Consider the following 15,886-nt stretch of genomic DNA (forward strand, 5'->3'; position numbering starts at 1 on the left):
CGCTCTTGCCGCCGGGGAGGCGGGGCAACCCAGGCGTCCGGCACCGGAGGCTGGAGCCCGCCCGCGGTTCCCGCGGCAGCAGCCGGGCATGGGGGCCCCCGAGAGCGGCCGGGCGCTGGGCTCGGCGCCCCGGCACGTGGGCACCGCGCAGCCCCCGGGCACGGGCTGGGAGCGGCTGCGGGAGCTCTGGCACCGCGAGTGAGTAACGCCGGGCTGGGCCTGCAAGGACACGGCCAGGGCAGCCCGCCCTCCTCCCCGTGTGTGTGCGCGCGCCTTCCTCCCCCCCCCCCCCCCCGCATTGCTCTGTGTGTGTGTGTCTATTCCCCCCGCCCGACACAGGCACACGCTCTGCTGTGGTTATCTGCACCCTCCTCTTGTCCCTCTGCACCCACACACTGCTGTGGTTGTCTGTCCCCTCTCCCCCCGCTGTGGTTATCTGTGTCCCTCTAACACAGACACCCCCCCCCCACACACACACCTTGCTGTGATTGTCTGTGTCTGTCTGTCTATCCCTCCCACACACATGCGCACGCTGCTGCGGTTATCTGTCCATTCTTCCGCCCATTCCCTCCTATCCATCCATCTCCCACACACATCCATCTATCCATCCATCCATACGTGCCCCCCCCCCCCCCAGCTATAGTTTTCCATTTATTCCATCCGTCCCCCATCACACACAGATCTGTGTATTCATACATGCGCCCCTCCCATCTATCTATCCTACACACACACACTCTGCTGTGATTGTCTTGTCTGTCCATTCCCCCCCTTGACACACGCACAGTCCGGTCAGATTATCCGTTCTATTCATCTGTCTGTTCTCTCTCTTTATTCCCCCCCCACCCCACATGCATTCTGCTGTGATTATCTATCTATCCATCACATGCTTCTGTGGTTATGTGGCCTCCTCATCCCAGCACTCATCCTGCACAGCCATTCACACCTCCATTCACACCTTTTCCTGGTGCAACACCCGTTGGTGAATCATTCACAGCCACATGGATGTACACCCAGGCTGACCTGCACACACAGAAATTCACGCCTAGTACATAACGTAACACAATTATAAGGGAAAATAGCACTGTTTCCATCAGGCCGGGAAACAACATTAGCAATCTGCTAGTACTGATCATGTTCCTCTCGGGTGAGCATGGCCTATACTGCTGTGCCAACCGCAAGCACTGGAAAATCATGAGATTGATTTAAACACCATTTAATTTGCTCTGGATTCTGAGCTCTTGGGGAGCATTTGAGTCATGTTTTTGACCTTTTCTCCACAACCTGGAGGGTTAGAAACATACCTTTTAAAAACAAAAACTGAGATTCTCCTGTGATCACCTGACTCCAGGAACTGGGGCTTTAAGAATAACACCCAATATCACAAGACTCACAATAAAATCATGATAGCTGGCAACTACTACCTTTGTGATATTCTGTATTGCCATTTTGTTTGTCCTGCAAATAGGTCTGTGCAGGCAAGACCCTACCCCAAGTCTTGTTCGTTTCAGTAGAGTTCTAGGCAAGTGCACGGATTTGCCCACATGGAGCAGTTTACAGAACTGAGACCTTTGTTTGTGATTATAATATAATTGTAGTTTATAATACATTTCACTCAACTATCTCAAAACATTTCCATAAATTTAATGAATTAATGTATTATGGAAGTATTCATATAGGTGGCCACCAGAGAGAAGGCTGCAAAATGGTTGTAAAGGTGATACCATGTTTTCAGATTCACATAATGTAACACATTTTCATTTAGGATAAATCTATCCAGTCTTGGTCTCAGCCCAAAGATTTGGGTTTGGGGCTTTCTTAAGTTTAAGCAAAGTTTCTTTGGTTATTGTTTGGTTGAGCATGCAAGAATATTGGGGAGTAATTTTTTTAAATGTCAGATTTATTTATTTTTTTGCTCCCCCAACTGAAAAATGACAAATATAAATTCATTCCACTCAGTCCTGCCAAAATGTCTAAACCCTGCCTAGGAGAGGTCACTTCTAGGTGTGAGAAAGCACAGTCTCCAGGGTTCACTCAGTCCTTGGTCTTTTTGCTGAGACTTCCCTTGAGTGACGTTTGTTAGGGGTGTGGGTTTTTTAAATACCCTGAGACCCACCAATTCATTTCACATAGACCTCCAAACAGCCATTTTTGGACACTACTGATCATGACTACATCAGAACCTGTGAACAAAAGGTGAAAGACTCTGTGTCCCATTCACTTTAGCTGTCCGGTCCTGTCCAAGAAGGATTTAAAAAAATATAATGTTAACTGTTTGCTTAATATTGATGGCAGATTATGAGTTTAATCTGTAAATGCAATAATTTGAAGAGTAGTGTCTGAAATAATGCTACGTGTGATACGTTTTAGCAGGGATGACCCTTGTTAGGATAGCAGTGCTCCCAAATGCTAAATCTCCCAGTAACATTGTTTCTTTGTGCTAGTGAACTACAGCAGTACCCAGAAGAAACTCTCAACATTATCAAAGCTACGTTTTCAGGGGCTGTCATTGGCTGGGTGTATGGAGGTTTGCCAGCTTTTCACCATGCGAAGACACAATATATTGAGCGGAGCCAAGCGGAGATTTTTCAGAACCGTCTGGATGCTGTGGTATGGACCAAAATCATGCATATTGGCACCAAAACTGCTCCTTTTTTGTAGAGCCTGTTTTCTGCAGCAAAGAGCCTGTAATGAACTGCATCTCCCATATCTGGCCAATGGTTGGGTCAAGAGAGGCTTATGTGCAGAACTCACACCTAAGGTTAATGAACTTTAAGATGGGGCTGGTTGAGACTTACTTTAAACATGGGAGCTGCGGGGTCGATGCCTGCAGGCGAGGGCAGCGCACGGAGCCCTCTGCCCACCCCACTCCTCTGGGCCGCAAGGACGTGGTGCCGGCCGCTTGCGGGAGTGGCACGGGGGCAGGGCAGGCAGGGAGCCTGCCTTAGCCCAGCGGCACCACGGTTGTGGCAATCCCGTGGGCCGGATCCAAAGCCCTGAGGGGCTAGATCTGGCCCGTGGGCCGTAGTTTGCCCACACCTGCTGTAGATGCTGGCTGTTAATCAGGCCAACTATTTTAGGAGACAGGTTGACTTGTTGTGCTAGACCAAAATGTTAAAACTTGAAAGAAAAACATCCTTACTTAAATATGAATTTTTAGATTGGCACTGCTTGTGGTTGCAAATTTAACAAATTGGGCTGCTGTGTCACTTACTGGCTGCTGCCATTGTAGAGTTATAGCGTTGTACGGTACTTCTCATTTGGAGGTCTAGTGTACAACAGAGAATTCAGTTCCCATTGGCAGTCAAATTTAAAGGGCAAGATATTTTTATTACAGGTAAGTGTGCAAAATGTGAGTGTAATTACCTACGTAATTTTCATGCACAGTTACTGTGATTGCGTTCGAAAACTACCAAACTCTTTGATTTATATTCATAAATATATAATTTGTGTAACCATCTGTGGTAATTATGTACCTCAATTAAGTGCTGAGTTATGCTCACATTCTGCATACTTATGTACTCAAAGTTATATTTAAGCTATTAAATTAGGCAAATTCTATTATTTCAAAAAATGGCTTTCAAAAATGTTGAGTCTCTAATTTCCAGTGTGTTTTAATGGCAACCATGTTCTCTCCTAATCTGCATCATGAGGCTGTCAGATTGGTAGCTTCTTCTTTGCTTGTCAGCATTTTTTGTTTTATTTAAAACTTGAATAATTGTAATTTTATTCTGTTATTACATCCAGCTGCAAAAAAGAATATTTTATATTTCACTGGATCATGTCTTTAAAAGGACTTTTTTTTAAAATCTTACCTATGTTAGTAACTTGGATATTAAAATAGAAATGACTTTAAAAATACTTTTAATCATTTATAGTATTTATTTAGTTTTGGCATTTTGATGAGCTTCCACAAAAAAACTAGAGCAGCCAGTTTCTCTCTCTGTTTCTAGTCTGTTTCAGGCTGTTATATGTTTGCACCAGTGCTACAGCATTTGGGTTGGAAGCACTGCAAAAGAAGGTGTTGGATTTAAGCAATCTTAATTGAAATGTTTTAAAATTTCATGAGATTTCTATTAATATTACATCTTGTAAAACCTTATTTATTTTCAAAGCTTAAATGTTAGGCCTAAACTACAGTGCTTGAGGGTCCTTCTTAATGTTTAAGCCAAATGGTTATCATTTAGTTATTTAAAGACTATTTACCCATAGTTAAAATCAGTTAGAAACTAGTTTAAAGTTTCTGTCCCAATAGGTTTCTGCACTGCCAGTGTCATAAAAGACATTACTTTTCTGAAAGATGGCTGCCTTCAGCTCTAGGATTGGAAATACCAATTGGAATTACACATTTACATTAATTCTCAGTTTTCATGTTGAATGGCTGAGATAAATGGGGGCTGTTTCCCCTTAAGATGGAACCAGTGTATCAATTCCATCAGTTTGAGTACTATCAAGAGGGGTAATCTTAATGGAATAGCCAGCGTCTCAAGTATCATCGTCTGAAAGTACCGCAGGTGGGCAGTGAAATGACAGTGAGTTTAAGACCTGTAACCATCTCTCATTCTCCCCATAGCAATCTGCACATCGTGCTGCAATCAGGGGATTCATCCGTTACGGCTGGCGCTGGAGCTGGAGAATTGCTACTTTTGTGGCAATATTCAAGTAAGTTTTTCATACCTGTGTTTATGGGGAAACATCAGGATAAGAACCTGCAGAGATTTGTTTAGGTGAAAATAACAGCTATAAGTATTAAAAGGACTTTGTCAGGTTGAAAAGCATATTTTAAAAAAGCTTTTTAAAACAAATGTAATTTATTTTTCACCATTAATACTCTTAGTTTTCTTTTGACTTTTCACTGAGCGTGGAAGATAAAAACAGAGTGGTTGGTTTCTCTTTTGGGGCTAAATCCACAAAGTAGACGTGGGCTCAGGATTGCAATGCCTAAATTTAGATGTTCTGCCATCTAGTGGAATGCACAACTGCAAGTTAGGCCCCCAAGCTCTTTGCCCAATGCATGGGGAGAGTTAGGTGCCTAAAAAAGATATCTACAAAAGCCAGCAAGCTGAATGGATTGTTGCCTAAGCTAGCCAATAATAGGAAATGCTGAGGAGAGAGGTGTGGCCTAAGTCCCACCCCTCTCAGGGGCTGAGGCACCTGACTTTGGACTGGAGGAAGAGGTCTTTCTCCACTCGGGGTTCACAGCTAAATCCTAAATTCACAGGAAATCCAGTTTCCTGGATTTAGGTGCTTCAGCCAGGTCAATGCTTTCTCTCAAAAATGGAGGAGGTGGTGGTGTTGGTGGTGTTGTCATCCCCTTTAGCCCTGAAGCCTCATGCTTAGGTCATTCACCTAGGAGGTGGGAGATCTGCAGTAAGTTCCTGCTCCTCGCAGGCAGAGGGGGGATTTGAACCTTGTTTTTGATGAAGCTGTTCCATTTAGCATGAAATACTGAAATATTCATTGGAGCAGGAACTTGAACTTGACTCTCCCCCATCCCAGGTGAGTGCCCTAACCAGTGGCCTATAGAGTCATTCTTCAGTCCAGTGAATATTTAATTATTTTATACAAAGTGGAACAGTTTCATCAGGAAAGATTGAAAGACCCACCTCACTGGTGTTTGCAGTTCCTCACAGTTCAGTACCCTTTTCAGATTTAATTGATGTACTGTTTACGCCTTCTTCTGAAACTTAAATGGTGTTAAACTATACTGGAGCTAGCACACATCCTTGTGGTTTCCCCACAGCTGTCTCCAGACATCTTCCGCACAGCTTGAGACATTGCTCTTTTTCATTACCCCCTTGGATTTTTATTCTATAGCCAGTATTCAACCTACATGACAGTGTCCATGTGCAAACCATTTTATAGTCATTTTGGGAGTAAGTTTTTGAGATAATGAAATGCCTTCCTAAAATCCAAATACAGAATTTCTGCTGCATTCCTCCTTCCCACTAATCTTAAGCTTGACCAGCAATTCCCTAACCTCCCCACCCCCTAAAAAAAACCCCCAAACAAACAAGAATAACCCAATAACCCACAGTTGATGGATTTATCCTCACTCAATAGTTTGAGACATAGGCTGTGCTTTAGGAGTTGACCAGCCACGCTTGTGGCTCCCACAAAATGTTCATGGTATGCTGTCATGATTGGTAGGTTCACTTTTGGGTCTAACCTGCTTGCAGACTTCATATGGGTTTAATTTATGCTTGGAACTGTTGCTTTAAAAAAATTACATAAAAAACCTTGGAGTTCTTGCTCCTCCACATCCTGCTGCACTGCAGCATGAGATAAGATGATTGAAGTCACCGCATTAGTGGCTGCTGTGTGTGTCCCAGACAGATGGGCTGTAGGGAGGATGGTGTGGGCTGACTGCTTAGCTCCCCATTCTTTAGTGAAATCTTCTCTGATTTGGGTTCCATACGGCTGTATTGTCAAGTGTGCTCTTTGTTCATGTCTGCCTTCTGACTCTCTCTGTGCCCCACGCTTGCAGCACAGTGAGCACTGGTCTGTCCGTGTACCGCAATAAAACCGCCTTCAGTCACTTTGCTGCCGCAGGAGGTGAGACTACTTTATTTTATATTCTGCTCTATTTGAATGTGGAGATACTGTCTTTGATTTGAGTCAGTGGGAGTCAGGACTCCTGGCTTGTCTTTCCTCTGCTACCACTGACTCTCTTTATGACCTTGGTTAATTATTTAACCATGTGTGCCTGTTTCCCATTCCTAATACAGGGGTGATAAAACTTTCCTAACACACCAGAGAGTTGCAAGGCTTAGTTAATGTTTGAAAGTTTGTTGCCCTTCTTGAGTGAAAGGTACTTGGGTAGTATAAGTGCAGCAGAACAGCGTATACCATCTCATTCTCAAAAAATGAGAAATGAGCATTAGAAATCCATCAATGAGGGGGTATGCATATTTCTTCCTTCTCTTCATAACAGCTTAATGCTGGTGCTTACAAATGTGTCCATGGGAAAGATCATTTTTGAGTTTGCTCCAGACACAAAACAGGGTCTTTTCTCTGTTGTTTTTATACAGGCATATAGTGCGGTTCCAATTGGATATATTTTCCCTCACTTCCTGTTTTAAACTGTTAGGTAGTATTACTGGTTGTTGTTGAACAACTGCTTTGCTCCGTCAGAGGTAGCTCCATTTCAATAGTGGGTGGGCTGGTAGTGCTCCCCAAACATTTAGTCCTTACAGCTCTTTGGGAATCTTTTGGAAGAAATTTTGTGCTGTGTTTCGTGTCAGGTCTTTTTTTTTAATCTGTATCTTCTCTATTAGGGTGCCACTCCCATCTTCCCTTCCAATCTGAATTAGAAATATGGCAACCGGGGCCAAAATGTGACTGTTGGGAGTGAAGCAGCTTTACTGAGTCACGTGACTCCATATTGTGACGTTGTCCTAAAAGTGATGAACACAGAGCATTGTATGTAATAGAGTACAGGTTGTCACACATGTTCAGGCCCCTCAGAGATTGGCTGAGCCACTGCTGGCTCAGTATTTGGTTTCTGCTCTCTTGAGACTGGCTTTTGTCATTCAGGGGGTCGGAGGTGGAGATGACAGAGCAGTTCCCTCAGTCTGTGTGTGGTGCTAGGACTCCGTAGAGCAGGGGTTGGCAAAGTTTCTGGCCCGAGGGCCACATCGGGGTTGTGAAACTCTATGGAGGGCTGGGTAGGGAAGGCTGTGCCTCCCCAAATGGCCTGTCCCACCGCCCCCTTTCCGCCCCCTCCCACTTCTTCCCCCCTTGCTCCCTGTCCCCTGACTGCCCTGACCTCTATCCACACCCCTGCCCCCAGACAGGCCCCCCCGGGACTCCCATGCCTATCCAACCCTCCCCGTCCCCTGACCCTCCCCCCCAGAACCTCTGCCCCCTATCCAACCCCCCTTGCTCCCTGTCCCCTGACTGCCCCAACCCCTATCTACACCCCGCCCCCTGACAGGCCCCCTGGGACTCCCATGCCTATCCAACCCCCCTCGTTCCTGACTGACCCCTGGAACCCCCTGCCCCTTGTCCAACCCCCCCGCCCACTTAACATGCTGCTCAGAGCGGCAGGAGCTCGCAGCCCCACCACCTGGCCAGAGCCATCCACGCTGCCCGGCAGGAGCGATGGGCCGGAGCGCTGGCGGCGTGCTGAGGATGCGGGAGAGGGGCCGGGGGCTAGCCTCCCCAGCCAGGAGCTCAGGGGCTGGGCAAGATGGTCCCGTGGGCAGTAGTTTGCCCACCTCTGCCTTAGAGGCTCATGACTGTGGCTTGTGTGTTTTAGCCTTTACAGGGGGCCTGTTCAGAGTGCATTTGGGCCTGAGCAGAATGGCAGCTGGCAGTGTCTTTGGAGCAGCATTCGGGTAAGGTGCACACATACCAAATCAATAACCAGGGTCAGAATTACAGTCTTTATCCAACATACACTAGCTAATGACCTCCCAAGTCAAGCCTTGAATCTGAGGAGGGGCTACAGCAGACTTCCCATACCCTCAGCACCCTGCTGGATTTTCTGCATCCCTTCGTGGACCATGATGATTTCTGTCTCCAAAAGTCCCCATCCAATTTTTCCGTACTTTGCACTTCATTGTTCTTCCAGTGATGGCTGGATACATGGAGATTTCCCTCTCTCCTTAGAGTTGATCAGTGCCTGCTCCTTATATGGCCATTGAAGATGCTGATTACCGTTAAAACAGAAAAGTAACAATAGGGTTATGATCCTCTCTTCTCCTGCCTCTTCTCCCCATGTTTAATGTATGTACTAACCAGCTATTCAGTTGGCTTCTCAGAACAATTAGCCAAAAGTAAAGAGGATGAAGCATGCTCTTGAGGAGCTGTGTTGTATACTGGTGAGAGCAGGAGACTAGGAGCAAGGACTCCTGGATTTCCTTCCCAGCTTCACCACTGACTTCCTGTTTGCCCTTGGGCAAATCACTTAGCTTCTCTGTGCCTGTTTTCCCAGCTGTAAAATTTTAATAATACTGACCTACCTTGTCTGATAAGAGGCTTCATGAGTACTTACAAAGCACATCAGACAGTTGTAGCAGGGGTATTGTGTTTCCTTAATAGCTTTGTGAGGTGTTGAGCTTCATGCAGTGGTTGTCCCAGCTAAGTGAAAAGGCAGGTCTGAATATTGGAGGAGGTTATGCATCACTGACCGCATGGTTACCCTCCCTCCCACATACTGCTTCCTTATTGCCAGTAATTTATCACTATTTGTGTCTTCTAGTGGCTTATCTGTAACTTTCTCCTCCACCTCTTAGCATCCCTGCAGGAGGACTGTTGTTGGCAGTGCAGAAGCTCGCTGGTGAGACCATACAGGAGAAAAGAACACGTGAGAGAAGATTGCTGCATGAACAGAAGTTAGCAGAGTGGTAAGAAACAGTGTTGCACTATCTAAATTAGTGAATCTGTATCATTGATCAGAGATGGCTGTAGTTTCAACTTTTTCATTTGGCAAACCAATTTGTAAAAGAGATCATTGGATTGTCCATTTCTGCTTCCAGCCCCAGTTCCTCACTGTTTGATTCTCAGGTTTTTTCAGGGTTCAGTCTAAGAACCACTGATCTGGTCTTCCTAGCCTCAGATTGCACCATTTATCGTCCAGTGGAAGTCATTCCAGTCAATGCTGCAATTTGCTTATTTTGTAGTACAGTAGTTTGAATTTGTAGCTTGCCTCCCCTCAAAACTCTCCCAACATAGATCATAGAATATCAGGGTTGGAAGGGACCTCAGAAGGTCATCTAGTCCAACACCCTGCTCAAAGCAGGGCCAATCCCCAATTTTTGTCCCAGATCTCAAATGGCCCCCTCAAGGATTGAACTCACAACCCTGGGTTTAGCAGGCCAATGCTCAAACCACTGAGCTATCCTTCCCCCTATCTCATGTGGCTGGGAAAGTAAACAGCAGATTTTAATGTATTTTAAAGAATGTTTGGACTTTACTGAGTCTTTTATTACAATTTGCCGACTGGGGTCGAGGGGAGTCAAACAGGGTCAAAATTATTCTCATGTAGCTTTACATTTCTCTTTATTGGAAAAGGGATGCCAGAAGTCTTTGGGAAGGAAGGCCTCCCCTAAAACTTTTGAAAACTGAACAGTGTATATATTTATTATATTAAAAAATACCCCTAAAGATGGAAGAGAGCTTATTAGGTCTTCTGTTCCATCTGCCTCCAGTAACTTGTGCAGGATTGTTCCCTATAATACATTTTCCACTGCTTTGTCCTGATCCATTTTAAATGCTTGAAGCCGATGTGCTTTCACCACTCCATTCCTCGAGTAGCTGGAAAACCGTCTGTCTCGCTCTATTTCCTAAATTGTCCTTTCTTCTTAGAATCACTGCACATGCAAATCCCACTTACGGCGTCCCATTGTGCCTCAGCACAGGAGTTTGGAACGCTGTCCCTTGCAGTGTCCAGCAGGAGTCTTGCATGCCCGCGCTGCCCTCCCCTCTGCATTCCGGAGGGCGTAAAGGGCAGAGTGACCTCAACTGCCGCTCAGCTCTTTCCAACTGCCTCAGGTAGTGAGTCAGAACAATATAGTGTCCCTCTGTAGTGATCCTGTTACTTCGTAATTAAGCAGATAGTTAATTTGTTTATAGTTAGTAGTTAGTGTTCTTGTTACTGTTTCATTTATCTTAGATTAGGAGGGGGGGGAAAAAAGAGAGCAAACACCGTAGTTTATGGCAGAGCCCAGATCTCCTCGTTTCAAGCTATGCCCTCCTGTGAGGGATTATTCCTCTGACTGACACCCACAACAGACCCTTTTACTGCGAGGAACATACTCTCGCTAAGTGTGCAGTTTGCAAGTTCTTCAAGAAACAAACACAGGAGAGGCAAGGCAGATAGAAGCTTTTTCTTATGGAAAAGTCCATGAGAACCATGTTGGACTCAATCACGGATCTGGTACAGAGGCGGCTTCTTGCATAACTCATCCCTCCAGTGCTCCTGTCACCAGAGATACAACACCTAATGCAGGAACAGTTAAGAAGACAAAAGGAACTGAGAAATTATCTATTGGAGCAGTTGGGGATCCTCCTGTCTTGAGGGCTGAATGGCTCTGACTGTAAATTAGTTTCTTGCCACTGAGCCCTGTCTCCCTATCCCCTGAAAAGATACTGGATGTGGCAAAAGACCTTTATGCTACCCCTGCTTCAATTTCAGCTACTTCAGAATGCACTGGTCTTAAGTACTAGGTACCATCCAAGGGTTTTGGGTATGCTTATATTCATCCAACTCAATCACATTGGTTATTGCTGCTGCCAGTAAGGGATTTAACAATCAGGAAAGATTACTCCTGAGGAGAAAGAGACTGGATATCTTTGGGAAGAAAGTCTACTCTTCAGCCTCCGTACAGGTCAGGATAGCAAATTGTCAAGACATGCTATCCAAATATGGTTACCTGTAATGGGCTAGATGGCCAGATTTTAAGGACAGAGTTTAGAGACTAATTCAAGGCTATTTGTGAAAAGGGTCAATTGCTTGCTAAAACCTCTCTTCAAGATGTATTACATGCTGCTGATTCTGATGTTTGTTGACTACAGGTATTGTGATGGGGCATTCCTCTTGGTTATCTTCAGGTTTACCAAGAGAGGTACAAGCAACAGTTGAAGATTTACCATTTGAGGGCAAGACTCTATTTAGTACTAAGATTGTTGAGTCTCTGCATGCATTAAAAGATTTGAGTTCCATGCTCAGTTCATTGTGTTTATATACTCAAGTGTTTAAAAAAACAACAGTTTCACCCCCACTCGTCATTCTTTAGATACAGAAACACCTAGTCGTTGTCTCCATATTCTCAGTACCTGAGGCCTTCCAAACCATTCAGAAAGAGATTCAGATATCAGAAAAAAGAGTCAGTTCCACTATCATCTTCTATAATTAATCAGTGGGTCAGGCACAGAGACATCAGATTTGATGCGATGGTCAAGGATCTTGGACTAATCTCCAAGGATTACCCAAAATGAGCTTGTCAGACGCATTGCTCATTTGGACATTCAGGATTTTTGGTGAGTTCAGATTTGGCTAAACAGACTTCACCTGTAGATGGCATAATAGTAAACAGAGGGGAAGATAAACTAACGTGCATCCCAGAATGTGCCCCTGATTGGACTAGCAGGCTGCCTGCCATTCAGAATCAGCCAGTGTGCCATCTTTGGCACAGATGCCATAGGTTGCCAATCCCTGCTGTCCATGTGAAGTAGTGGCACCTTTTGGCCTGCCAAGTTTTGGACATTGCATTATCCAGTCCACCAGAAAATGCAATTGAATATTACTGCCCTATACCTTTATGGGTCCAAAGAGTCATTACTAATTCAGAGTACTCTCTTTCAGAATTTCAGCAGCCAATAAGGGTGTTTACAAAGTGCCTCTCAATAATAGCAGCCCATCTGCGCAAACAAGGATTGCACATTTACCCTTACCTAGATGACTGGCTTGTAGGGGGAAGTCATAAGTACTGGTCATGGTGGCAGAAAAGAAACGGATTCATTTATTTTCATCTCTGAGTTCGAGGATCAACTTGAAAAAGTCAACTCTGATTGTGTCCCAGTCTACAGAGTTCTCTTAGACTCAATAACAACAAGAGCATTCCTCTCATTGGACAGATTTCAGATAATAAATCTGATTATCCACTTCCAGCCTTACCCTCGAACAACAATAAGAATGTGCCTCAAATGTCTAGGCTATATGGCTTCATGGTCATTTGTAACCCCGTTTGCCAGATTACATTTCAGACCATTTGAAGCATGGATTAAGTCCGTTTACAGATCAGCAATCCACAATATGTCACTGAAGGTGCTTATTCCAGATCAGATTTTATCCTTGATGTAATGGAGGATGATAGATGGAAATGTATGTGTGGGAATTCCATTTGCACTTCTAAATTGTGTCTGAAATTTTGATACAGTTAATAAATTCATAGATTCTAAAGCCAGAAGGGACATTGTGATCATCTGATCGGACCGCCTGTATAGCCTAGGCTGCCCCAAAATAATTCCTAGAGCTTTTAGAAAAATATCCAATCTTGATGTAAAAACGATCAGTGATGGACAATCCATCGCAACCCTTGGTAAATAGTTCCAATTTTTAATTACTCTAACCATTAAAAATTTACACCTTATTTCTAGTCTGAATTTGTCTAGCTTCAATTTCCAGCCATTGGATCATGTTATATCTTTCTCTGCTAGATTGAAGAGCCCATCATTAAATATTTGTTTGCCATATAGGTACTTGTAACCTGTAATCAAGTCATCTCTTAACATTTTCGTTGTTAAAATAAGTAGATTGAGCTGCTGGACTCTATCACTAAATCATCAGTTTATAGAACAAGCAGATTAAAAGCCCCAATGCTAAATCCTTCATACACAGTTTTTCACATGGATAGTGTAATTGAGACCATGTCCATCTTTTATTCCAAAAGTACTATCAGATTTTCATATCTATCAATTCATTCACTTACCATTTGTCCAAAACCTCACTCTTCACCTGCTGGATCTAAATTACATCCTTTAGACGTGAGACTATTGCTGTTACTTTACATAGAAAGAACTAACTCTTTTCATAAAACTTCAAGACTTGTTATTGCTTATGGTAACAAACCAAAAGGGATGGCTATTTTATCACAAAGACTTTCAAAATGTGTATAAGATTGTATTAGAACTGTTTATTATATTAATAAGAGGAGCCCTCTATCAAAATTAGAACTCACTCCGCACAACCACAAGTTGCATCAATAGCATGCCCAAGTCAGGTTCCCACACTGGACCTATGTAGAGCTCCTACCCTGTCTTCAGCTCATACACTTACAAAACATTATTCATTACTCATTGCTTCAAGATCTGATGCCAACTTTGGAGGAGCAGTTTTGCAATCTCTTTTCAGATAACTCCTAGAGCTCACCATCTAGAAAGATGGCTGCCAGCTGATCACCACAAGCGGGATCAACATGTGCAGTAACGCAAAGAAGAAAGATGGTTATTTACCTTTTAAGAAACTATGGTTCGTTGAGATGTTCTGCACATTTGGACCCCATGACCCATCCTCTGTTCCTGCAGCTCAGAAGCTTATAAATAAGGATTCTAGGCTGCAAAGGAAGTTAGTGGTAGTTGAGGTCACTCTGCCCTTTATCTGCTTTGGGGAGGATGGGGGATTGAGGCCATGCACGGCGCCTGTGTGACCCTGGTAGGGAAAATATTCCACGCTCCTGTGCTCGGGCCCAATGGACACCATCAGTGGGATCCATGTGTGTGGAACATCTCAAAGAATGACGGTTACTGTAAGGTAAGTTACCATTCTTTGTTCATTTTCAGTTTGAGCATTCATTTGACTGGCAGCTTGGGAAACAAGTGTGTTCAAAGGGATAAGCCTGGTTCTTGTCAATGACACTGTTTGTGTGACTCATAAAAACTTACAAATAGTGACAAAACTAGACAGAGCCTAAAGATTTGGGCTTTCAGATTGTTGGTGTTTGTTTTACCAATGAGCAGGAGGAGATAACTAGACTCCAGGGCTGCAAATAATACGCTTAGAGTACAGAAACTGAAATTACTTTATCTTCCCTCTCCCCTTTTAGGAAAGCTAGGCTTAATGTTACTGAGGCTGACTTGGAAGAAATTGTCAGTAATACTCAGGAAGGAACCATGGAGAGAGACATCGAGAAGATCCAGGAGTTGTTAAATCTTCCCAAGAACCCTCTGCCATCGGAAGATAGGGACTAGTCTGAGCTCTGGCTTCAGTCAAGGCATCTTGGAAGACTGGCGTGAATCTGTTTCTGTATCCATTGTTTTTGGCAGCAGCAGTTTGAGGACAATGTTGTTGTGGATATGCATCATGACGGAGGGAGGGTTTGAGATCTTCAACTGGAGTAATGACCGGTGAGCTGTGTTTTGTGTGAGGGCAGCAACAGAACTCTTAGTGGCTACTTCACACTTGAATGCCCCAGGGCCACACCTTAATGCAATATACACAGAGAAAGGGGGGTTCATTAGTGCTGCAAGAGTGCATGTCCTTATGCCACTGTGGTGAGTGGCATGATAGCTGAGTCTAGGAGCTGCCACTCTCCCAAAGAAGCCTGTAATAATATTTTTGTCCTTATTCGAAAACAATTCAGTTTTGGTGAAACTGGCTGCACTGACATTGCTGCAGTCCTGCCTATCCACTGCCCAGGCGCAGCATGGGCAATGCCCATGCTAGTTCGTTCCACTCTATTTCTTCAGCGTACCTAACGGTGCTCCGGTAGGAACGGTGCTACGGGTTGCAAGAGTTTGGTGACTGTGGCCTACTCAGGCTTTAGGCGTTTTGCGGAAATAAATGGTTCTCAATTTTACAAATGAGGCCTGTGATAGTGTCAGGATCACAAAGAAAGTGCCTGACAAGGACATACCTTGGGTTCCTCTAAAGCAGCGTGCCCTCCCTTGACGGGGAAGGGGGCTACAACAAGGATGACTGCGCGTTGGCAGGAGAGCTTAGCATTACGGACACATTTTAACAAAAAAATGTGATCGTGTTAAGTTACAAATCACAGGATCCTCTTGGAGGAAAACTATTGGAAATGCTATTTAACAGACATAACCGCTCATGGTGTCTAGACTGTTTTGTCTGCTAGAAGCTCCTCTTACTCTGGTCATACAATATTGTAATTGAGCTCACCAGCGAGACTACTGCCAGGGATGAGGTGAGTTAAGTCTCGTAGCCCCATTCAGGCTCTTGAGACTGACAACTGCAGCTCTCATAGCAAGAGCAAACAGCTTTGTCATGAAAATCTAGGGCTGGCTTTGAATTATAACAGCCTGTGGTTGAAATGGCTCTGTGTCCCTTCACCACTTCATGCTCGGCTGAAGCCAGTTTTTAGAAATGCTAGTAGTTTACTCCCTGTAACTGTGAGGTCATAGCTGCACGTCCCTGCTTGTGTAA

At 44.4% G+C, this 15,886-nt stretch overlaps 1 protein-coding gene across 4 annotated transcripts; it reads left to right on the top strand.

Annotated features, from left to right (window-relative positions):
• Nucleotides 1-15,549, top strand: TIMMDC1 (translocase of inner mitochondrial membrane domain containing 1). 4 transcript variants are annotated; one of them, XR_006288021.1, is made up of 8 exons: nucleotides 2-198; nucleotides 2,442-2,607; nucleotides 4,571-4,659; nucleotides 6,485-6,552; nucleotides 8,258-8,336; nucleotides 9,237-9,347; nucleotides 10,309-10,494; nucleotides 14,547-14,678. XR_006288021.1 is itself a non-coding variant. In XM_037906385.2 (7 exons), exons 1-7 carry the CDS (start codon nucleotides 89-91, stop codon nucleotides 14,689-14,691), a joined length of 768 nt encoding a protein of 255 aa, XP_037762313.1. In that variant the 5' UTR covers nucleotides 4-88; the 3' UTR covers nucleotides 14,692-15,549. The 4 variants fall into 4 exon arrangements, 2 of the variants coding, with proteins under 2 accessions (XP_037762322.1, XP_037762313.1); XR_006288020.1 differs by lacking the exon at nucleotides 14,547-14,678 and adding an exon at nucleotides 11,518-11,664; XM_037906385.2 differs by lacking the exon at nucleotides 10,309-10,494 and having other exon boundaries at nucleotides 4-198; nucleotides 14,547-15,549.
• Nucleotides 15,550-15,886: the final 337 nt, after the last annotated feature.

Source organism: Chelonia mydas, chromosome 1, assembly GCF_015237465.2.
Source record: "Chelonia mydas isolate rCheMyd1 chromosome 1, rCheMyd1.pri.v2, whole genome shotgun sequence".
NCBI lineage: Eukaryota > Metazoa > Chordata > Testudines > Cheloniidae > Chelonia > Chelonia mydas.